General features: G+C 43.4%; 1 protein-coding gene across 7 annotated transcripts in view; it reads left to right on the top strand.

Moving 5' to 3' along the window:
* The window catches only part of TRERF1 (transcriptional regulating factor 1), a 141,523-nt gene extending 117,155 nt beyond the window's left edge, over positions 1 to 24,368 (top strand). For all 7 annotated transcript variants that reach the window (XM_073339034.2, XM_073339029.2, XM_073339031.2 and 4 more), the window contains 6 exons: positions 8,154 to 8,229; positions 13,427 to 13,515; positions 16,406 to 16,519; positions 17,307 to 17,507; positions 17,968 to 18,176; positions 19,702 to 24,368. In XM_073339034.2, coding sequence (XP_073195135.1) covers positions 8,154 to 8,229; positions 13,427 to 13,515; positions 16,406 to 16,519; positions 17,307 to 17,507; positions 17,968 to 18,176; positions 19,702 to 20,023 — 1,011 coding nt within the window. In that variant the 3' untranslated portion in view covers positions 20,024 to 24,368. The remainder of the gene's footprint in view (positions 1 to 8,153; positions 8,230 to 13,426; positions 13,516 to 16,405; positions 16,520 to 17,306; positions 17,508 to 17,967; positions 18,177 to 19,701) is intronic.
* Positions 24,369 to 24,510: the final 142 nt, after the last annotated feature.

Below are 24,510 nucleotides of genomic sequence, written 5' to 3'. Positions count from 1 at the left end.
AGCCCTGGAGCACCCACAGAGTCGGCGCCTATGAAGGTATGGACTCGCTTCCAGGTAGTAGCCATACAGATTTCTCCAACAGGAACAGGTTTAAGGCAAGCAAAAGATGCTGCCATATCCCTAGTAGAATGAGATCTTACAACAGTAGGCACAGGGATTGCTGCTAACTTGTAACATTTAATGATACATTGTTTTCCCTCTCTGGAAATAATTTTAGGTGATACTCTATAAGCCATATGGGTTTTAGCATAAGAAACAAATAACTTAGATGACTTCCTAAAACTCTTAGTTCTGTTTAAATAATATGCTAAAACCCTTCTAGCATCTAAACTATGTAACACAGATTCCCTTTTATTAGCATGGGACTTTGAGAAAAATTCTGGTAAATTAATAGACTGATATGAAACTCGGATACAGTTTTTAGTAGAAACCTGAGATCAGGTCTGAGAACCACTTTGTTCTTATAAAAAATAGTAAATGGCAGATCAGCCATCAAAGGATACAATTCACTCACCCCTCTGGTTGATGCTATACCAATAATAAACACAGTTTTAATAGATAAGTAAAATAAAGAACACTGCCAAAGGTTCAAAAGGCAGCTTCATGAGCATAGATAAAACCAAATTAAAATCCCATCGTGGAACTGGCTCCCTCAAAAGGGTATAACGCATTCGATAACCCCTTCATAAGCCTTTAAATTATATCATGCACAAATAATGGTCCTTGCCCTGTCCTTTAGCAACCTGTCACTTTAGCAACCAATTGTCCAGATATGGATAAACAAAGATGCTTAGTTTTCAGAGATGGATCTCTACTACAAAAAGGTACTTTGAAGACTCCTGGCATTGTGAAAAGGCTAAATTGAAGAAACTTGTACTGAAAATGTCTTTGTGCCACTACAAAATGAAGGAGCAAAGGATGATTAGGCCAGAGAGAAATAGGGAAATATGCATCCTGTAAATCAATAGTTGCGAACCATTCCATAACCGAAAGCAAGGGAATTATAGGGGCCTGGGTTAGCATTCAAAACTGGAACTTCCAAGTGAACCTGTTCAATTTTCTTAAATCTAAAATTGGATCGAAATCTCCATCTTTTTTTTTTTTTTTTCCCTGTACCAAGAAGTATTTTGAATAAACCCTTGACCTACAGATATTTGGATACTTCTTTGACAGCACCTGTCAGGATCAATTTTTAAACTTCTAACAGAAGAGTAATCGTGTGAGAAGGTGTCCTGAAAAGTGAAGGATTAGGGGAGAATAGGTAACTTTTAAAATTGTATTGTATAGCCCTTTTCTATAATTACTAGGACCCTCTTTTCCAAGGTAATAAACCTCCAAATGTCAGTGAAATGGGTTAGCTTGTCTCCATACAAAGGAAGGGAGGCATCCTTGCCAATTGCTCCACAACTCTTGATCCTCAGGTCAAATCTCAGACCATAGGTCTGGATTGGAGAGCAGCCAGCTGGACAGACGATGCCTTCGACATCTTGCCAAGTTTAACTGGAGGATCCAACAAAACAGAAATAGGAGCCAGAACTGACACAAATCCTAATCCTTGGGATCCTTTAGGCATTTTATTCTTGCTAGACAAAGCAACTGGAGCTGAAACAGGCCTCTTAGTCTTCAGCTCTGGTGATCTCCCAGAACCCAACAGTTAGCAGCAAGAGCTTCTTTAAGCAGGAGTGCTAGCGGTCTATTCTGTGTCTTCTTACATGCTCTGGGTGTAAAGGTCTGGGAAATAGAACAGTCAGAAGGACAGGGGCCTTCCCCAAGGCACTTAAGGCACCTAACATGATTGTCCGGCACCAGGGAGACAACTGGGTATGAAGCACAGCTCTTAAAATCTGGCTGCTGCTGTTTCTTCAGTTTCACTGTTACAAAGAACCGAACTTACAAACTCTGCTTGCTAGGTTTCAGAGTGGTAGCCGTGTTAGTCTGTATCAGCATCTGATGAAGTGGGTTCCAGCTCATGAAAGCGTATACTCAAATAAATGTGTTAGTCTCTAAGGTGCCACGAAGACTCGTTGTTGTTTCTGCTAGCTAACTATACTGTAACTGCCTTAAATTACACTTAACGCTAAAACAAGCAACTATTATTGCAAAAAATCCAAAGGTACTGAATAGGAGAGAACCCCAGATCTGATAGACACTTCCATCTGGCGCAGTGGTTGGAAGGTACTGAGACAGTAGAGGCCACAGTGCCGCCTTGTGTAACCTTGCTTTCAGAATGTTTGGAGATGCAATGGGAAGCATCAGGAAGGGGTGCTACAAGCAAAAGCAGCCAGTGCTTGGAAGGTGAGGCTGCCCTGGGCGGTGCAAAACCCATAAGTGGGAATGTGCAGAGCCATTCGAAACAGAATAACAAGTACTTCGAGTGCTTGCTCATGTCGACTCCATTCTAGGTGTGTGTGTGGCCGTTGGAGATTTTTGCCTTAGCAGTACCTGTAGGGTCAACTGTCGTGCCCTCTTGCTTGCTGCACCCATGCCACAGAATATTAGGCACTGCCGGCCCACACCCTCTCAGTTCCTTCTTCAGAGTGCCTCTCTTGCTTGTGAAGAGCTAGCAGTTTTCTTCCATCGACTTGGGGCTTTTGTTAATTGCAGTTAGTGTTAAGTAGTGTAGTTAGCTGTTAGGTAAAGTCCCCGCTGAGACTTTGCCCCAGGCGGGGCATGCCCTGAGCTCCCGGGTTTAAGCTCTGCTCTGTCTGTTGCAGGCCTGTGCCTGTGAGTGGCAGGCCTATGTCCTGTGAGGGACATGCGCCTCAGAGGCCTCCTGATGGAGTCTGCTCTCTGCACGGCTTTAAAGCCCTCTGCGCAGACTGCACCGAGTACTTCAGCCTCTGTGCTCAGTGCGCCATTGGCTCTGGCTCCTCTTGGCACCATTTGCCATCGCCGCCGAAGAAGGCGGCGAAGAAGCACTCGCCGGCGCCGAGCAAGAAGGCCGAAGGATCATCCAGTAGAGGGACCGGGTCTGTCCGCCAACCTTCTCCAGAGCAGCATGAGCGGGCCTCTGTGGTTGGGGCACCTAGCCCTCTTAAAGGTCTGTTGACTCGTGAGTGGAAGGGGCCCACCACCCTGCCTGCACCATTGTCATTCCAGAGCTGGGAACAGAGAGCGCACAAGTCTCCACCAGCTCCCGTGACGTCTCCAGGGCTGCAGGACCAGGCTCAGGTTCCTTGAGAGGGCAAGCCAGCCATTAAGACCCCTCCAGGGGCGGGAGAGCACCACAGACCTCCGGATGTAATCCTGGGGCAGATTGCAACCGCGCCATCGGGCGCCCAAACTCTCCCCCCGGACGTGAAGATGTTATTCCACAGTATGGGGTCGACGTTCCCCATCTTATGACCAACGCCGTTTGCCCTATTGCCCATCTGTGACTAGATGTTGGTCGCCGGCTCCGTGGGACCACTCCCGCTTGTATTACCAGTCTTCGCAACACCGTTCTCCCCAATGCTGATCTCCCCGGCACCGGGACTGCTCTCCCCGGAATAGCCACTGCTTGCTTACACCTGGTTAGCATTCACCTGTAGCCACGACCAGCAAGCAAACCCAGGCATTGATGGCTCCTCCCTGGTCGCCAGAGAGTGGTTCCCCTGATGCGGAGGTCCAGTTCAGCCCATTGCCCCGGTCTTAGCAACAGGATTGGGCACTGGAAACTGTTCCGTCATCCACGGCACCGCAGTGGCTGCAAGGCCACTGGCTAACGCAGTGGCCATATTGGGAGGCATGGGGCGTTCTGGTGATGATGATGTCCCCTTTGCAGTGTGCATCAGTGGTCACATCGGAGCAGGGATCTGGGGCCTCGCCGGGCCCGGTACCGGAAGTTCACTCAGATGTTGGGATGGACATCTTTGTGCCCACCCCCAAACCTCCCTCTCCAGCGGCGGCCGATCCCCCAGCGCCTCCACCTGCAGCCAGGCCCTCTTCCTCTTCTCCAGATGAGGCGGTCGCAGGACCTTCCAGGGCCAGCCCCCACCAGATGACTTTAAAGAGCACCAAGCCCTTCTCAGGCAGGTGGCCAAGAACTTTGGGGCTGGAAGTGCAAGAGATGGCTGAGCAGGAGGACACCCTGTTCAGTGTCCTCTCGGCCTCCACGCCCTCTTGGGTCACCCTGCACACGACGGGGTCCTCAAGATCGCCACATCACTGTGGCAGACTCCATCCTGCCCACCTCTAAAGGGGCTGAGAAAAAATATTTTGTGCCGGCCAAGGGTTTCAAGTACTGTTATATGCATCCACCTCCGGGCTCACTGGTTGTGTCTGCTGTCAATGAAAAGGACAAGCAGGTCCCCACTGCCGCTACTCCCAAGAATAAAGAAGCCAAAAAACTTGATTAATTTGGCAGAAAAATTTATTCAACGGCCAGCCTATGCTTCCAGGTGGTGAACAATCAGGCCCTACTGGGCTGATACAATTTTAACCTCTGGGAGAGCCTCCAGAAGTTGCAGGACTCCCTTCCTCAGGCTCAGGAGTTTGGTACCTTGGTAGAGGAAGGTTCCGCAGCAGCCAGATGCTCCCTGAAAATGGGACTCAGCGGCGAGGGTGGTCACATCAGTAGTGGTCATGCGACGCAGCTCCTGGCTCCAAGTGGTGGGCCTCTCCCAGGAGATGCAGGCCTCAATTCAGGACCTCCCCTTCAACAGTGTTGGGCTCATCTCTGATCAAACTGACGCCAGACTTCCCGGGCTGAAGAACACTAAGGCTACCCTTCGCTTGTTGGGCATACATATCCCACAGTCAGCCAGAAAGCCATTCTGGCCTCCACTGCCATCGAGGCCTCGGCAAGCCTGGCAGGGACCTACAAGGAGAAGGGACCCTGGGTTTAGCCATTGCCGCCCTTCTTCCTTTCGCTCGCCAATCCAGCTTGGACCCACTAAGAACCTGGGGGGGGGGGGGGCAAAAGCGATCATTTTGAGGGTGAGCTCAAGAGCAATGCCCAGTCAGCCAGTGAGTTTCTGCCCATCCTTTCCTCAACCATCTTTCCCCCTACCGCTCGGCCTGGTCATGGGTTACCTCAGACTGCTGGGTCCTGGACATAGTAGCTCAGGGCTACAGCCTGCAGTTTCTGGATACACCTCCTTCCCAACCCCCTGCTTCCCTGTCCCTCTTCAGGGACCCCTCTCAGGAGCAACTCCTGGTTCAGGAGATCAACAAGCTCCTGTAGTTGGGGGCTGTGGAGGTGGTTCCTCAGGACATGGAAGGAAGAGGATTCTGCTCCCGTTACTTCCAAATCCCAAAGGCCCAGGGGGGCCTCAGACCCATCCTGGATCTGCATGGCCTCAACAAGTCTCAAGAAGTTGAAGTTCTGCATGGTCTCCGTAGCCTCCAACAGGTAGGGCAGTGTCAAGTCCTCTGTCCTGTGTCAAGAGGCACTCAGTCTCTGGGACATTTCTGTGCAGAACGCCATCTACCAGGTGGCTGCTCACTTACCTGGAACCAGAAACGTTCTGGCAGATCGCCTCAGCAGGACCTTCTCCTCTTGCCACGAGTGGTTCCTCCATCCCGAGGTGGTCGACCTGATCTTCCGACGATGGAGGGACCTGTTTGCGTCCAGGGAGAACAGGAAGTGCCAGGGGTTCTACTCTCTATACGGCAGGGACAAGGGTTCCCTGTCGGATGCCTTTCTGACCCCATGGTTGGTAGTGCTGATGTACGCCTTTCTGCCTTATCCAAAGAGTCCTGATAAAGGTGAAGCAAGACAGGGCGTGGGTCATGCTCATAGCCCCAGTGTGGCCATGCTGCTGAGTCTTTCGGTGGCCGACCCGCTGCAGGTACCTCTCCATCCAGATCTGCTGTCCCAGAATCGCAGCCATCTGCTGCACCCGAACCTGCACCTGACGGCATGGCTGCTCCATGGCTGAGCACGGACAAGCGGGACTGCTCCGCGCAGTCCAAGAGGTCCTGCTGGGCAGCAGAAAGCCCTCCACCAGGGCTACCGTTGTGGCCAAGTGGAAGCGTTTCGCATGTTGGACCTCGGACAAGCACATACGTCCTGAGGAGGCCTCGTTGCAGGTCATCCTGGACTATATGCTGCACTTAAAGCTGTCTTTGGTCAAGATGCACCTGGCGGCTGTTTCTGCGTTCCACCCTCCGCTTCAGGGCAGGTCTGTCTTTGCCCATCCCATAACGGCACGATTCCTGAAAGGTCTAGCAGGCCTGTACCTGCACATCTGTGACCCAGTTCCCCCAGGGGATCTGAATCTGGTGCTCTCGAAGCTCATGGGCCTCCGTTTGAACCCCTAGCTTCCTGCTCCCTCCTGCTCCTTTTCTGGAATGTGTCCTTCTTGGTTGCCATAACATCGGCTTGGCGGGTGTCCGAGATCAGGGCGCTCATGTTGGAGCTACCCACTATGGTCTTCTACAAGGACAAGGTCCAGCTGCGCCTGCATCCAGCTTTTCTTCCCAAGGTTGTGTCCCAGTTCCACATGGGCTAGGACATCTACTTACCGGTCCTGTCTGAAGCCTCATGCATCAGATAAGCGCAGGCTACACACGCTGGACATCAGACAGGCACTGGCCTTCCACATCAGTACAACACAGTCGTTTCGTAAGTCAACGCAGTTGTTCATTGCTGTTGCGGACAGGATGAAGGGCTGCCCAGTGTCAGCCCAGAGAATTTCGTCTTGGATCATGGGGTGTATCCGCCAGTGCTATGAGCTGGCGAAAGTGGCCTCGCCGGCGATCGTGACGTCTCATTCCACTAGAGCGCAGGCGTCTTCGGCGGCCTACGAGGCACAGGTCCCAAATCAAGAGATCCGTTGGGCCGCCACCGGGTCGTCTGTCCGTACGTTCGCGTCGCACTATGCACTGACCCAGCAGGCGAGAGACAGCGCAGAGTTGAGCTACAGGCTGCACGCCCGTGAACTCCAAGCCCACCTCCATTGATACTGCGTGCGAATCCCCTCGAATGGAATCGACACGAGCAAGCACTTGAAGAAGAAAAAACAGTTACCCGCCTTTCGTAACTGTTCTGTGAGGTGTGTTGCTCCTGTCCGTTCCATGACCCGCCATCCTGCCCCTCTGTTGGAGTTGTCGGCAAGAAGGAACTGAGAGGGCGTGGGCCGGCAGTGCCTCATATACTGCTGCATGGGCACAGCATGCTAGAAGGCACGACAGCTGGCCCTATGGGTACCGCTAAGGCAGAAATCTCCGACAACCGCACATGTGGGCCCGCGCACCTAGCATGGAATGGATGTGACCAGCACATCTCGAAGAACAACAGTTACGAAAGGTAGGTAACTGGGTTTTTTTTTTTTTTTTTTTTTTTTTATGAAATGGCTTTAGATTTTGCAACACAAAAGAACTTTCCTGATAGATTGGCAGTGATGCCATGAACCTGCCCTGTAATCATTGTTAATAAATTAAATCTCAAGGCAGGGCCTTTCTAGAAGTTTCTTATACTCCTTGGATGACTAATGTCACTTAGTCCTTGGCTTTGTGTATTTTAATACCATACAAGACATGCTCCTGTGCTAACATTACCCAAGGTTTCTCCTCGTTTTAATGGAACGACCCACAGGACTCAGTCTTCTTCCAGCTCCTGTGAAACCTTGTTAAATCTGTGTTTAAATGTCCAGAATTGTAGTGTGTTATTGCTTGCTGTTCTCGTGTGGATAATTCATTTAAAGAGTTGAACTTTTCGGGGATGGTGGTGTTATAGTAGCATCCAAAGGGCTGTACAAACAAATAGAAAGATAAAGTCCCTCTCCAAATAACTTACCATCTAATTTAAGGCAAGATGCAACCAGTGAAGGTAACAACGAGGAGGAGGAAATGGGGAAGGGAAGGTGAGGGGAACTGTAGAACATCACTTGGTTGCATAGGTTAGTTTTATGCACAACTGTGTGTTCCAAGTAAAGGATATTTATTTTTGTTTTTTTAAAAATAAATAATATCCTCTAACACTGGCCGCACATCAGCCTGGCCACCTTTAGTTGATTAGTTGGGGGTGACTTCTTGTAGGGGATGAAGCGTAAGTAGGTCTTGGAGAGTAATTTGGTGATGATTTTTAGTATAAGGATATGGAAAATTAACCCAATTGATACTGAATCCAGTCCCATACTGTAATACTTGTTAAGCTTATTGTGTTCACATTTATACACAGTAAATAACTGAGGGTTTTTTTATTCTGTTCTTCCGTGTTTGTTTTGTAGGTTGCCCTGGAAATGCTGCTGTTGAGGAAGCCAGTAAGATTGAAGTGTCATCCTTTGGCAAATTACCATTATGCTGGTAGGTTTCTAAACAATCTGTATGTGTGAATTTACATTTATAAAAGAGCACAGAGTAAGTGCACATAATTTTGCGTAAAATTAAAACTACAGGTTGCCTGATACTTTTATTCTTTCCCTTTGTTTAGAGTAACAGAGATTTTTCCTCTCTGGCATCATTTCTGGTCAGGTTTTTGTAACCAGACAGTACTTGGCTACATTAATACTACTTTGCTTTGTTTCATGTCATGCAAAAAAAGATGAAACAAACCATGTTAATTTGGTATATTAACCTGTAAACTACGCTGGTCTGTAAAATAAAGTTTCTAAATAAAGAGTTGATGCTACAAAAAACATCTGGGAGCACCTCAAACTATCATCTCCTGTAACTAAAAGGGAAAATTCTTATAATAATGGAGAGATGAATCTTCAGATTGTAAGAATACTCTTCCTTGTTTTTTGTGGGGTTTTGGTACATCACTATTCTTAATAGATATTTGTAACAATTTAGGCTAATTTCTGCCATTAATTCAGATCCAAAACTGATCGAAATTCTTGGCATTTGTGTTAAAGATCTAGCTTGCTGTGTACCTTGGGGCTGGTGCCTTAGCCTCTTTATACCAAAGTGTCATCATTGTACAATCTTACCTTCCTCGTATAGATGTTGTGATGCTTAAATATTTGGACATTTATGGTCATTGCATGAAAAGTGCAAAGTTTAGCTTAGAGTATAACTCTTGCAAGTGTTTTCACAGTTACTGAATGCAAAATCATTGTTTGCATAGATCTAGCCTAAAACAAATCTAGCTCTTCTACTTAACAAACATAATGGGAGTCTCCTCTTGTTCATAGTTTGAAAATACTTTGAAACATATACCCTGGCCAGCTATTTAGATGTATGTGCTGTTACTAAAGATTACAGGATAAGGACGATAGGTGAGGGCAGGTCCCTTCTCACCCCACCACCTCACATCCTGTGTCTATCAACTGTCCCTGCAAAACCAACCCAGGTTCTATAGCAAGATTTCTTGTCTAAGCCTAGCCATTGTCTCCAGCTTGCACTCAAAAGGAAACAATCGAGGAATCTCCTGATGCTTGGATAATCAAAATGTACAAGGCCAAATTCTGGCTTCCAGTCAGAGCCCATTGTGCTACCTAGGAAGTGCAGATGAGCCCAGTTTTGTCTGGCGACCCAGTGGGGAATTCACATGGTGGGGCGGGGGGGTTCTCCGCTGGTATAATGTTTGCAGCTTGGCACATGTGCCAGCTGCCATCCCAAAATAGGGGCATGAAGAATGCATCCGATGAAGTGAGCTGTAACTCACGAAAGCTTATGCTCAAATAAATTGGTTAGTCTCTAAGGTGCCACAAGTACTCCTTTTCTTTTTGCGAATACAGGCTAACACGGCTGCTACTCTGAAAGCTATGCTATGGTGATCCTCCACTGGTGTAACTTGGAGCAATCCCTAGGTTGCTCTAAAACACCAGGGAAGACTCATACCGTCGCAATTTATCAGGCAGCTCCATGATTCCCATGCCACTCCCCTTGGCCAAATGGAGCTTAGATGCAGGGGCAAGTCTAGTCCACAGTTTCTCTCCTTTTAAGGATAAATTAACAACTTGAAATTCACTATGGAAGTACATGTGCAGCCTTAATAAGATTAGGTACTAAAAAGACACTGTGCCTGCATGTGGGTCTTCTGTTTGGATGAAACGCGTGGTAGGTGCTTTTCCTGAGCAATTCCTTCGAGTGGAAGATTCTCTCTTCCACCAAGAGAAAACCAATTGTCATTCCCACAGAAGACTGAAGAGAAAATTGTCAATGATTTTTTCTTGCAGAAGAGATACTTCTATTGCAAGAAAAGCCCCTACTCTGTTACTTGGTTACTGCAAGTGATGTGTGCAGCCCTGGCCTCTGGTCACCTAATGTTGTTCGGATCTGTATTTAGCCAACAAGAGTGAAATAAAGATCAGAACCTAGAGGAGAGATTTTGGCAAGGGGTTAAAGGCTGGGAAATGCTAGATTTTAAGAATTCATTTTCATTCAAACATACTTCCATCATTTTCTGCAAGTGGTTCACAATGACAAAGGCAACACAAGAGGAGGCTCTTGCTTTCTTCACATATCTCACAAGATAGAATTCCAGTAAATGCTAATACCTGTCAACTAGCACTACAGCTGTGGGCATCAGAGTACCCTGTTGTTTGCCAGGTGGGGTGAAGAGACCAGAATTTCTCAAGCAGACCCTAAAGAAACCTTACTCAGTACACTACATGATAAATTATAATCTCTCCAATCCAGGTTTAAACCCCATTAAAATACAAAAAGCCAAAGTACAAAACTGCTCTCTGAAGTTCTTCAATGCAATATACAGTTGTATCTCATATTGACGATCCCTTTCTAGCTATTTACAGGGTTTACGTGGTAATTTATTTGGTGATTATGGTCAGTCAGCTGCTCTAGGCATATGGGATTTGTTATTGCAGGAAAATAATCTAACTGCAAGAATTAGTTGAATTCAAACTTTATATGTTTAGTGGCATTTGGATGAATAATTTGTATGGTTTGGTCCATCCCCCCAAAAATATAAATTTCATTTATCACCGCTCCTTGGTGCGTATGTATCCATTAAAGCAGAGCTAGATCAAAACAGAACACAATGCTGACTCATGAGAATGCAAACAATTCCCCAAATATGAGATAGTCCTAATCCCCCCTCATAATACATTTCAGGCAAAAGAATGAGTGGGTAAGTGGGCTTTGAATTGTACTTTGAAAGTCAGCACACTCAGACATCATCAGGCTAATGAGGGAAGGAAATTTGAAATTTTAGGGCTCCTCACTCATCCACCAAGAATGGTGGATGTTCTAAACTGAGGACTATTAACAATTGCACTCCAGTTTGTTTATTTTAGAGACAGCGGTCAGAATGTGACATTCAGAAAGAGGTGGTCTCTAAAATAACCTGGACCCAAAACAAAAGCTCTGTTATAGTCCTTTGGGCTGCACCAGGATTTTGTTTGTTGGGCCTTGGAACGTCTCAGCTCTGCAGTGCTCTCAGTTTAGGAATACGTAAGAGAGACAGACCACGTGAAACAGCAGTGTGCTCCTATCAGTCTATAAACATCCAATACATATGGCACTTTTTTGTATGTAGGCCGTGTACCATGTTACATGTTCCTCATCCTACGCCTATAGTGGGCCTGAACTGGCCCATTGAAATGATTGAGTCAGACCCAGTGCTCCCCTCCTCCCACCCCATTTTGCAGAAGAGATTACTGTCAGTTAATCAGTGCAATAACAGTCTCAGTATGGCAAATACAGTGGAAGATAGGATGAATTGCTGAAATATAAAGACCTGCTTTAAAAACTGATCCGTATTCCAAGGTCTCAGTTCTATCTTACTGCATTGCAGATCCCCCTATACACACTCTCTGTGTTTCCCACGGCCAGCAAGTACAAAGTCAGTTTCCCAGCAACCAGAGTTAAAAACAGCTTTTCTCCTGTTACTTTTCCTACAGAGGTTTTATCCTAGTTAATTAGGCTGCTTTAATTAATCCTAATATTCATATTAGGGCCCCTGCTGATAACACCACAACTTCCAGGAAACCGTACAAAGCTGGAATCCCCTTAGGCGTACAGTAAATTAACCCTCGGTTCATTGTAATAATTCATAAGAAAAGAAGAGACAAATGAAGTCGTTTGCTGAAGCTCATGCCTCCGCATCTTTTTTTGAAAGCGTTAAAGATGTACAATTTTGAGAAAAAGCTACAGTTTGAGTCATAACACACAGCTGTTTTCATACCAAAATCTCAAAAGATCAATAAAAAATAACTAAACTTCACTACATTCCACTGAGATAAAAGTATTGTTCCCATTTTAACTGATTAAGATAGTGAGGCACAGAAGGGTGGAGTAGTAAATTTGCACAAGACCCGATCAGGTAAACAAGCAAAAAGACCTAGAGAGACTGGAGTGATGAGCTGCTCAAGGGGAGAATTAGGTGTATATGAAGGTTATGCAAATAGGGGAAGATACTAAGTAGTAGAGATCCAGAATTGGAGAAACGGCTGCATACAAAGCAGTGAGTCAGAAGACAACCCTGAGGGGATAACAGAACAATGAATGAAACTCACCCTGTGAGGTCAGTCCCATTCTACAAGGGCCATACAAAAAGATTTCATCTAAAGGTAGATAGAAATTTCTAATATTGCTCTCTCTCTGATATGAGAAGTGCCTTCAGAGAACAAGAGGATAAATATCACTGAAGAGAAGCTAAATGTTCTCTGTCTTCACAACAGAAGATATTGGGGGGATAGGTGTCCTAGGCCTACTCTTTTCAGTTATAAAATTGAGGCACCGTTTCTTTGATTAAGAATGTCAAAAGGGAGGTGCAGGAGCAATTAATAAGTATAGGATGAAATTGAAAAGCAATAAAAACTGAAAGTTGGTAAAAGAATATACATTTTTACACAAGGCATAATTAGCCCATGGAGCTCAGTGCCACAGGATGGCAGAAAGAACTTAGCAGGACTCAGAAAAGGGTGAGGCATATATATAAATGGATAATGAGAAGATCCACAGTTCTATTACACAGGATTTTTAAAAGAGCTAAAAACCCTGACGTTTTGGAGCATAAACCAAGCACTAACAGAATTGGGAAGCAATGTCAGACACATGGTCAGTTTATCCCACAACTGTCCACTATAAGGTTTCTTACTACTTCTTCTGAAACATTTAGTGCTGTCTACTTGCAGACAGAATATTGGCCTGATCCAGGAGAGCAGCTCCTGTGTTCCTCCTGTTTGACTAATACCCACTAGGGATTTCAGTGAGAGCACCAACTCGCTTTGAGTCGTCCACACCAGATTTCAGTACTGATTTTCAGAGATGAAAATTTTTTTTTTCCTCTGCAGTCAATCTGGCAAATAATAATAATACTTGGCACCTTCCATCCAAGCATTTCAAAGCACTTTTCAGTCTCTGCCAGACTCCTATGAAATAGTTAAGTACCATCCCCATTTTGGAGATGGAAGGGACTGAATCACAGAGAAACAACTTGTCCAGGGTCTCGCAATGAATTTGTTTTATAGCAGGGATTACAAGCAAGCAGTCCCGACTCCCAGTCCCCTGCCCTAACAGACAGACTATCGTACGAACAAAGATGGAGGCTGGCAGTTGGAGGACAAGTTGTTTATAATTATTTCATTTGTTTTAGGATCTGACATGTGGACACCTCTAGAAAGAAGGCTGTTTAACAAAGCATTATCCACTTACAGCAAAGATTTTATTTTTGTACAGAAAATGGTAAGGAGGCTTCTGTTTTGGTGTTTGCCATTTATAATCTTTTGTTCTTTATTTGCCACATTCAGTTTGAATCTGTCCTCCTGCTCTTCACCCCTCAGTGATAGACTGACTCACTGCAATCACAGAACCAATGGAAGTTAAAGAGATTGCATAATGAAATATATATATATATATAGTGTGTGTGTGTGTGTGTGTGTGTGTGTATATAGTGTGGGTGTATGTCTATATATGCATGCATGTGCTGCACCAATAGAAGGTTAGAAATTTAGTTACTTTTTAAAGTAACAATAAACTCTAGTGTGCATTCTCAAAGTGTGTTTTTAAAACCCAAATCTGTCCACGTAACTCTCCAAAGCCTGAACAGACCAGCACAAGACAAAAATAAATGGCAGAAACTGGTTGACACCCTACACACCTGAGGGTGTGGGAGGAGAAAGAAAGAAAGAAAACTCAGGCATAACTCAAAGGATTTTCATTGGGCTATCAAAAAATACCTTTCCAGCCTCATCGAATTTTAGTCCATTGGGGGCTAGACTGGGTCTGAGGGGGCTGATACTTCAAGGTGTGGAGAGAGCTCTTGGCACCTTAGATTGGACCTGTGATTGTGTGTCAGACGATTATACAAGTTTCATGTGACATTGAGGTGGTGAAACACCCCACTTAGTATCAGAGAGATAATAAAGGCAGTATTTTTCTGGGGCATGTTTTTGGTATTCCACCCCCAAAGAAGGAAAGATGGGAAGCTGGCATCTCTCTGGGGGCAGAGCTGAGGTATCTCAATTGTCATTTTCCATACTCAAAATGTTTGGGTTTGTGTAAGTTAAACTTTAATGCAGGTTTCGTGGCTTTTTAATGGTTGTTTTGTATAGAGGAATTGTTGTGTATTGTGGTTACACAACCACAATATTCTTCTGAGGATTTTTACCCCGTCAGTTACTGCTGTGTACCATCAGTCAACACTGATAGAGCCCTGTGCGGATAGAAAAATGTGCGGATCAGATGTGGATACAAAAATTGTCTACCTGTTATACCAGTAAAATAAAAACCAGCAGGATCTTATTAAAGGGGAAAAGGCAAAATGCCACATTTATTGCGAATACAGAAAGAAGCATAGTAAGCAGTTAGTTATAGCTGTAACATTCCATTCAGTTTCATATTTATTCACACATTCATTCATACACACACACACACACACAGGTTCTGCAAGGTTGTTATCATAGTTACCAGCCTTATAGTTGCTCGTGCCAAGTGCTGGCCAGGTGGCCTGGACACGAGGAGGGAGCAGGGCCTTGTCAGATGCTCATCTGATGCTCCTGGAAGTTGGTTTGCAGAATCAGACCCCAAAGTTCTCACTTTCTAGAGTCCTTTTTATAGGAATTTATTCCTATGCCAGTCTATGGGAATTGCTTCATCCTGCTGTTGCTGAATCAATCAGCAGATGGCACGTTCCTGATGGCTCCGTGCTGCCAGATGCTATCTTGTTCTTGAGGCTGTTGGGTGGATTCCAGTCTGCCCTCCAGGGGTCCTCTGGTTGTTTCCACTTGACGCCTTCTTCGGCCGTTGGACACTGGATTCTTAGGCTGGCACCTCCCTGATCATTCATTTATTATCCACACCAAGCATCCATCCACATACATCCTTTATCTCTATTTTAATCACACTTGTTAACAAAGCGAGATAAATACAACAAAAGGGCGGAGAGTCTCTGTGTGCTGTTTCTGTTGTTACAAAGTATCGCTTTGAGTCTCTATGTGAGCAGTTGTTACAAAGTATTGCTTTGAGAACAGACTCTGTCTTCCAATGTACTAACACAATTAGCAGCTTGCAAGTTTCACACAGAAAGGGAGAGAAACAGTAAAAACAAGAGACCAAAACCCAAGAGACCTCTTAATTAGTAATACCCTGGAATTTAAACTATGGGGAATCAAACTCATTTGTGATTTTAATACAGAACTTTTTTAATATGATCCAACATAACATATCCTCTCCCTTTCCCCTCTTCTTCCATGCCCCTCCCCCACACTCACACCACCCTCGGCCAGGCCAGCGTGGAGCCCAGGCAGCCCTGGGGAGCCCCAGCAGACCCTCCACCTGCCCATAGTTGGGGGCGGGCTGAGAGCATAGCCCAGTCGTGTCCCCACGCTCCCCACCCAGCTGAAGGCAGGTGGAGGGTCTGCGGCTCTGGGCTGGATCCTCACAGTTGCCAGCGCGGCTCTCCCCAACCCAGCTCCAGCAGGGGCGGGGTACGTGTGCCTCAAATCCTCAGACCAGCCACCGTAAGAGCCGGGCGGGCAGCTGTGAGGAGCCACAGCGCAGACCCTCTGCCTGCCCTGGGTGGGGAGCCTGGGGGGCAGGGTCATGGGCTGCGGGGGCTGCTCAGCTCCCTGTCCAGGGCAGGTAGAGAGTCCACCGCGGCTCCCCACAGCAGCCCGCCTGGCTCTTATGGCCGGGATGCAGCTTCGAGCCCTGGCTGGAGCTGAGTCGGGGAGAGCCATGCTGGCAGCTGGGAGCCTAGGTCCCTCCCCCTGTTCTGGTGAGTCTGTGCTGCACTCCATACCCCTGTGCACATACAAAATTTGTATCCGCATTCGAGCTGCTATCCACAAAAATGGCCCACAGATATAAAGTGGATACCCATGGATTTGCAGGTTTCTAAACACCATAGTGGGTTTTTTTGTCTGGGAATATCTTACAGGAATGTTCACAAAGCAACTACATTGAAACTCAGATTTGTAGTTTTATCTTGGACTGCAGAAATGAAAAAAGATGGGGCTGTCAGAAATTGAGTCTGTTATCTTTATTATTTTTGTTTTTCATAGACAAGTAAAAACAAAACAGCCTTTTTAACATTTTGTTGTTGGAATATTTGTATTGTCGCTTGACACTATAGGTTAAGTCTAAGACAGTTGCACAGTGTGTGGAATACTACTATACCTGGAAGAAAATCATGCATCTGGGACGGAAACACAGAACACGTCTAGCAGAAATAAGAGATGACTGCCTGGTGAGCTTTAAAAAATCAACATAAAACTAACCCCTACAAAAATTCAGTGTGTGCATGTGTGGAAGAGGGCGGGGCATGCAGTGCAGTTTCATTCATCTTTCTAGTGGTGAAAACTGAAATGTATTCACGGTACAAGCATTTCTACCACTTAGATCAGAATTTGATATACGACACATGTATGTCCTTTGTATGCTTCTGCTGCTGGTAATACTGTAACCGAAAAATATGTGCACGCTTTTCTAGATACATACATGTGTGTATGTGGATATACTGAGAATTACAGTAGCAATTCTATACATATGAAAAGTTGGATAGTTACTACTATAGATGATTAGCCTATGTCTTTGGAAAAGTAATTTTCCTACACTGGCAAGAAAGTCTGAGTTTGCATGCGAGTTCAATGCCACAGTTATTTGAGCATTCTTAAAGTAGACTCTGTTTTTAGCAGGTAATTTTGCTTGCGTGCATGTGTGTGTGCATGTTATATATTGCCACCCAGATCAATACGAAGCATTGCATGCTGGGATATGTAGACACCACAGCTTTATAATAAAGATGAGGACAGTTTTGTGTCATATTACAGAACTCTGTGCAGCTATGGATAGATGATCATTTTGTTATGAATAAGACATGAAAAGTCCTCCATTGTGGGACAAATAAAAATGTTAAACCAAGAACCCTGAAGGAAGAGACTGATGCTGTGTTTCAGAACTGTCGCTAGTTTTATGCCTTTCTTTTATTTTTGGATCAAATTTTTAGTTTTTCTTAAATTTAATTTTAATTTCAGACAAGTGGGGAAGAGGAAGATTTAGAGGATGAGGAGGAGATGGAAGAAGAAAGAAAATATGTAAAAGAAGAGGAAAGTGAAATGCAGAAGTCTCCTGAACCACCACCTATAGCTCTTGGTGCACCCGTAGACTTGCCGCCCCTTCAAAGTCTCACGTTTTCTGCAGCCTCTTTTATCTGTGAAATGCCAAACTGTGGTGCTGTAGGTGTATTTGATATCTTTAAAGCATAAGGGGAGCAGTATTGTGGTGGACTCAAGAGACTAGGGTTCTGTTTTTGGCCTTGCCACTGATTTGCTGGGCAAGTCATTTCACCTCTCTGTCTCTTAGACTTCCCATCTATAAAATAGGGATAAAATACTTAGCCCCTTTGTAAAGTACTGTGAGATGTATGGTTGAAAAGCTCCATATAAGATCTGGGTATTTTTGTATATTAGAAGGATAATATAATGAAATAACTGGGAATTCCACTCATTATGGTCCATTTCTGTTTCTATAATGAGTAAATCTTTAACTTCAACCAGGTATAATTGAGAACAGAATTGGCTAAATGTGTTTTTTATATTATTAACCAGTGCAGTTGTCTCTCTAGCAATATAATGTAAATTAAATGTATTTCTCTTTCTGAGTTGCTGGTCTAATGGAATTTTTTTTTCCCCTCAGGTGTTCAGCTCCAGACAAGCACTAAATGGCCATGCTCGAATTCATGGTGGTACAAACCAGGTGACAAAACCACGATGCGCTGTTCCAGGTACAAAGCAAAAATCTGGCACGCAGAGTGGATACTGCTCCGTCAAGAGCTCCCCTGCCCACAGCACAACAAGTGGCGAGACCGACCCAACGACAATTTTTCCTTGTAAAGAGTGTGGCAAGTAAGGGACTATATCTGTCTGTAGTAGTACAGAAAGTTTATCTGCTCATGTTCCAAAGAAATAGAACTTCAACAAGTTTCTAGTAATTATTTATTTTCCCATGGTTGCCTCAAAGGAGTTTTAGTTTCCTTTGACGTGTTGTGACATTTTCCTTCCTCCATCCACCAAAAAAAAAAACCATTGGAATGCGCCCACAAGCCACCTACCCAAATCTGTTTTGAGAAACTGCTTTGGATATCATTTGAGAGTTTGGGACAGTTTGCCTACTGCATTCAGTCTCTCTTTCAATTTCTTGGTAGTTGCTATGCAAGAGTTATACTTCCTGGTTCCAGCAGAGGGAGGCAGATAACCCTAGCATTTTTGTTGATGATATCAAAGTCTCCTCATTTGGATTTTGTTTCCAGGAGGCGTAAAACACTCAGTTGGCTCAACTGATATAGTTTCTGTTCAGCTGATGTGGTATTCTGGACATCTGAAGTGTTGAAAATGTAATACATAAAATCAATACAGCCACATCAAGTGACCTGGCTACGTCTGTTCCTGCTCACAAGGGTTGAAGTCTTAAAAGCCACTTTCATGAAAGTGTCACGTAAAGCAGACATTTTGGGTGCAGATACTGTTTTCAAAATTGCGAAGTCTGATGCTATTCCAGGATAAACTAGCTGAGCAGTTTAATAGTGTCAAGGTCTCTACTCTAAGTAGCTGGGTTTTGAAACGTTAGGATTTCAATTCTGTATTCTGTGGCAGTCTTCACAGAACTCTTCCCTTCAGCAAAAGTCAACCATGATTTTGGGAAACCTGACTGATGATTGTTATGTGTTGGGAGTTGGCAGTGCTGCAGTAGATTGATGTGATATCCTAGGAAGGGGTAGCTAAAAAGCATAAATTAACCCTTCCAAAAGATAGGGAGGAAGGGGGCTCCAGCAGTTAGGGCACTAGCCGGGGACTCCCAGAACTTGGATTCAGTTTCCTATTCCACAACTTTCAGAGTAGCAGCCATGTTAGTCTGTATTCACAAAAAGAAAAGGAGGACTTGTGGCACCTTAGAGACTAACAAATTTATTTGAGAATAAGCTTTTGTGAGCTATAGCTCAGTTCATCTTCCTATGTGACTGAGCAAATCACTTAGGGTGGGATTTACAGAGGTATTTAGGTGCCTAAATACTTTGTGAATCCCACCTTAGTCTCTCTCTGCCTCAGTTTTCACATCTGTAAAATGGGGATATTAGCACTCCCTTACCTGATAGGGGTGTTTGGAGGATAAGTGCATTGACAGTTGTGAGGCACTCAGTAACAGCAGCAATTGGGTTCATATAAATGTTTAAATGAAGAGAGCATACAATTGTCTATATTATTATTAGATTGCAGAAACCTGATAATCGCTCCCTGAAATCCTCCAAGTTGTACATAGATTTCTCTTCACCATCATCTCTTTCAAGGCAAGAAAGCAAAGCACATCATTGTATTTTTCAATAGAGGCAATAGGATGTCCTCTGAAATGTTCTTTCTTTTCTTGAAATTTTAGGGTGTTTTTCAAAATCAAAAGTCGCAATGCTCATATGAAGACTCACAGGCAACAGGAAGAACAGCAAAGGCAGAAGGCTCAGAAAGCTGCTGTTGCAGCAGAAATGGCAGCCACTATTGCAAGAACTACTGGGCCAGTTGGACATGGTGTGATCCCTCTGGATCATTTGAGTTTGATTAAACAGGTTGAGCATGTAGATGACCTTGAAGATGATGTTGTTCAGGAGTTAGGAGATGTCATGGAAGAGACTGAAGTCATGGATGCTGACCTCTTGTTGGATGAAGAAGATGCAGATTTACTTCAGGATGATGCAGAGTTGTAAATGTAGAGTTGTCACATGCAGACAGCTACTGAAAACATCCTGAATGTATCAGTCAAGAAACCTGGACAACCTGTTTATTTCCCATTGATTTTAAACTACCTGTTTAAAAATGGTAATTCGTTTATCCAGGTCTAGGGAAAAGATATGCTTCCCACCCATTTTTTTAATCAGTTTGTTTGTTGGGGAAAAATAAATAATTGGCACAAATATTCTTATAAGGTGTTTTATCTGGGTTCTGCTTCACTGAGATTATTCAAAACCACAAATATAACAGAGAAATTCATGTTTCTATTTCCATTTCCCTCCAAACCTTCTATGGGAGGAACTTTAATCTTTAACTCTTCAGAATTTTCTTATTCTCAGTTCAGTCTAACCTGGACGGTTTAATTTTACACATCTCACTTTGGTCCTATTTACCAGGAAGGAGCTATTGTTGTGCACTTCTGACTGGATTAATTGCCTGCAATGGACCTTGTAGTGTTTTTCTGATAGTACCTCATATTTGTTGGAGATGCTGACTTGATGTGTTCTTCTGTTTTGCATTCTTGTTGTATCTGGAACAAAAAGAAATCTGACTAAATATGAAATAATTACAAGAGTGACTAGCCTCCATTCAACAGAACACTGCTCAACCTGTACCTGTTAGTCTGCTTGCAAAAGATATTGTTTATACTGTACATTTTAGAGCTTCCATTTTAATAGGATTCAAAAGAGAGAGATCCACTGGTTTATGAATGACCCAGTCTGAGAATTGAATATGATTCTATAGTGGTTTACTTCAGTTAAAGTGTGGCAAAAACTCATCCTCTAACTGGAACACTGGATTAGGAGCTGTGCCTTTGTAATTGGACAGCATTGGAGATACCTTCTATTGTGACAATAAATCACACTGTTCAGTAGCCATCCCAGAGGTTTTAGAGGTTTTGTACAATTGAGCAGTGCAGAAGCATATTCCAGAAGACAATAAATGCTAAGAGACATTCTTTCCCCCAAGACAGAACCGGGGGAGGGATGTTGGTGGTATATCTACTCTCTTTCAAAAGAACACTTCTGGAAATTTAAACAGATACTTTTTTTTAATCCTTCCTGGCCTGAAATATTCTTGTGCTGTTTTTGAGTATTCACTTGCCTTTACATCAAACTCAGATTTTTATGTATTCAGTGTGACATTTATCCAGCTAAGTTGGGAAAATGCTTACATTAACTCTCCCCCCCCCCCCCCACGCCCTTCAAGATCTGCACACAAGATCTCTCTAACCTAATCTGTATTGACCTTGGTTTGGTACATTCTCCACAGATGCACAGTACTGGAGTCCTAGAGTTGCACCTAAACCACGTGCAGAATTAGACCGTGTTTGGGTGCATGACTTTTCATTACTAAGTAGCAGTTTGTGAGCTCTTCTTGAAATAAAATGCTGTAAATGTTTTAGAGGCTTCACTGATAACACTGATGCTCTCGTGAATCCTGCGTAGGATAACAATACTGCAAATTTTATAACACTTTTGTATGTAAATCATTTCAGATCTTCCCCATTCCTTCAATTTTTTTTTTTTACAATAAGAATATTTCATTCATTTGCCACAATATCTGACAATTTGAGGAGTCACAAAATGTAGTCTTAACCAGATCAAGCAAGATGTTGAGCCTGGTTCTCCACAGTCTTCCCCTTGTACAAAATGAATACAAAATGGGGGTAGAATACTGTCAAATAGTGTTTCTTCACTCACCATAGACAGGTGTAAATGACTACAAAAGATGCAAAGCCAGTGAGAATCAGGACCCATGTCTACACAGGATTATTACTTGAGTAAAGAGACCATTTTTGTGTCAAAGCCAAACATACAAGGCAAAATCCTCAAGTTCTTACTTAGAGTCAAATGCTCTACTAATCAAGAATGACCCTTGTAGGTAAGTTGAAACCACTCATCATTTTCAAGTTGCAAGCTTCCTGTGAATTCTTTTGTTGGTGGGTGGAGTTTCTTTCCCCTCTTTCTGTGGAACAACAGATGGTTCCACCCACTATGCCTGTGAATCTCAGGAGATCTGACAGAAGGCCTATGTGCCTGCACTTCTAGTTGGCTCTCTGCCACGCCCTGGAGCATGACTCCTATACTCTGGGCAGTCCACAGAAGTTTAGACTCTTGTGAGTGGAGTCTACAGACATTTAAGTATTTGCAGGATCAGGGACTTTGTATGCAGTAACTTGCATTGGAGTTTCTGGGCTTAAGGTGGAAAGACTTGACTAGAGCCCATCCCCTCCCCTCCCCTCCAAACCTATGGAGCTTTGAACCCTAAGGGCTCCTTTGTGAGGGGACTTCTTCAGTACAATTGGAGAGAAAGTGGAAGTATGCTGTGGAAGTGGCACCCCTCGTATGTTGGTAGGAGTCTGCATATGGAGAGTCTTGAAGGGACAATCCTGCCGAACTCGGGCAAAACTTTCATTGCAGTCAGTGGGAGTTTTGCCTGAAGAAGAATTTGAGTAAAAATATTGTAGAAATTTTTGGATTTGACCCCCACAGAAGCAATTTAAAAAAAAAAAAAAAAAAAGTGTGTTCCTTCTAACTAAAGGTTAGCCAGATGTCTGTGTTAAATCCACATAACTATTCCCTAGATCTTCAAGATGAAACAGGCATACTTTTAATTTTACACCCATGAAAATGATAAAAATTAGTTGAAAATAACCAAAGAGATTGTGTTTAAAGAAAGAAGGTAGATTCCTGAAATAGTATTAAATAAGTTAAGCCTCAAACACTGACTCCATATTCTTAAAATGTTGCACAGTCTGATGTTACTCAGATGCTGTTCTGCCTACATGTGTCTAAATGTGGTTTAGTTTTATTTCAGAAAAGTTATTTTCTTGCTAATAGTTGCTGATGCAAAACTATGTATTATGGGATGGCTTCACTATTGGATTTAGTTCTTTGGTAAAGTCTGTACATAGAAAATCAATATATTTTATGGAAAAAATCATCTTATTTTCAAATATATTTAACTGATATATTTTATTAGAAGGTTTGTAAATATTTTAGGAGCTCCAGTGTAAAAATATATATTTACTTTTGGGTGGGAAAGCAATGGAAATAAAAACTACATATTTAATGTAGTTTGTGATCTCTTCCAGATATAGCTTCATATTATTAGCATCTGACTTGCATGCAATTTAATTTCAGGATGTAACTTATTCAGATTTGCACTAGGATGGCTTAATTTCACAATTTAATATTTGTTTTGGTTTTTCTGATGTTTTTTGTTTGGATTCCATATACTTGGTACATATCAAAAAGCACTATGTATAGACAATTCAGTTCTGTTTCTTTTGTAACAAGTAATTGTTGTATTTGTAAATCTAAGGGTTTTATGTAACAGTTTGCCAAAAAGAGGACAGTATTTTCTAGTGAATTTTATACTTTTGATAAAATGTAGTTTGTTGGGTTTTGCTACCGTGATGAAAATTTCTTTTAAATAAATTAATCTGTTAAAAATTGGGGGGTTGACAACAAAGTTATATATATGTAATAATACACAGAATTACTTTATAGATGATTTTTCAAAGAGCATTCCTTAATTCTGCTATATGGCACTGGTGAGGCCTCAGCTGGAGTACTGTGTCCATTTCTGTGTCCCACGCTTTAGGAAAGATGTGGACAAATGGGAGGGAGTCCAGAGGAGAGGAACAAAAAATGATAAAAGGTTTAGAAAATCTGACCTGTGAGGAAAGGTTACAAAAACTGGACATGCTTAGTCTTGAGAAAAGAAGACTATGGGGGGAGGGTGACCTGATAAATCTTTAAAAAATATTAAGGGCTGTTATAAAAAGGCCTGTGATCAATTGTTCTCCATGTCCACTGAAGGTAGGACAGAAAGTAATGGGCTTAATCTGCAGCAGGGGAGATTTAGGTTAGATATTAGGAAAAACTTTCTAACTTCGAGGGTAATTAAGCTCTGGAACTAGGGTATCCCCATCAAAGGTTTTTTAAAACGTATTGGTAAGCACCTGTCAGGGCTGGTCTAGGTTTACTTGGTCCTTCCACAGTGTAGATGGCTGGACTTGATGGTCCCTTCCAGACCTACATTTCTAAGATTCTGTGATTCTATATCTGGTAACTAGGATTCCAAAATCATTCCAGTAAAAAGTGTATTGTTTTCCTCCCGCCCCTTCCCATATACAGCGTTAACATTTTTGGCATAGTTGGTCACAGTAAAAAGTATTACATCAATATGTTCAGAAAGAGAGAGAAGATTATTTCATCTTTTAAATTTCTGAGGTGCCATAACCCTAAAACAAACAATAGTGTATTTAATCTTGTTTTGGAAACATATCTGTCAAATAAATAGCTGAATAACTCTCTGTCCTTTCCTTCATCTGGTATAGTCTTGTCTTAACGTTTCTGCTGCTGATATATGCTTGCTTGGATATTTTGGAATGTTCTACAACTAGAATCCAAATCCAGAAAGAGCTTCCCTTTCTTCCTTTCTTACTCCCTTG

This window comes from Lepidochelys kempii, chromosome 3, assembly GCF_965140285.1.
Source record: "Lepidochelys kempii isolate rLepKem1 chromosome 3, rLepKem1.hap1, whole genome shotgun sequence".
Classification (NCBI taxonomy): Eukaryota; Metazoa; Chordata; order Testudines; family Cheloniidae; genus Lepidochelys; species Lepidochelys kempii.
The sequence above is the reverse complement of the archived record's forward strand: the minus strand, read 5'-3'. Positions and strand labels throughout refer to the sequence as shown.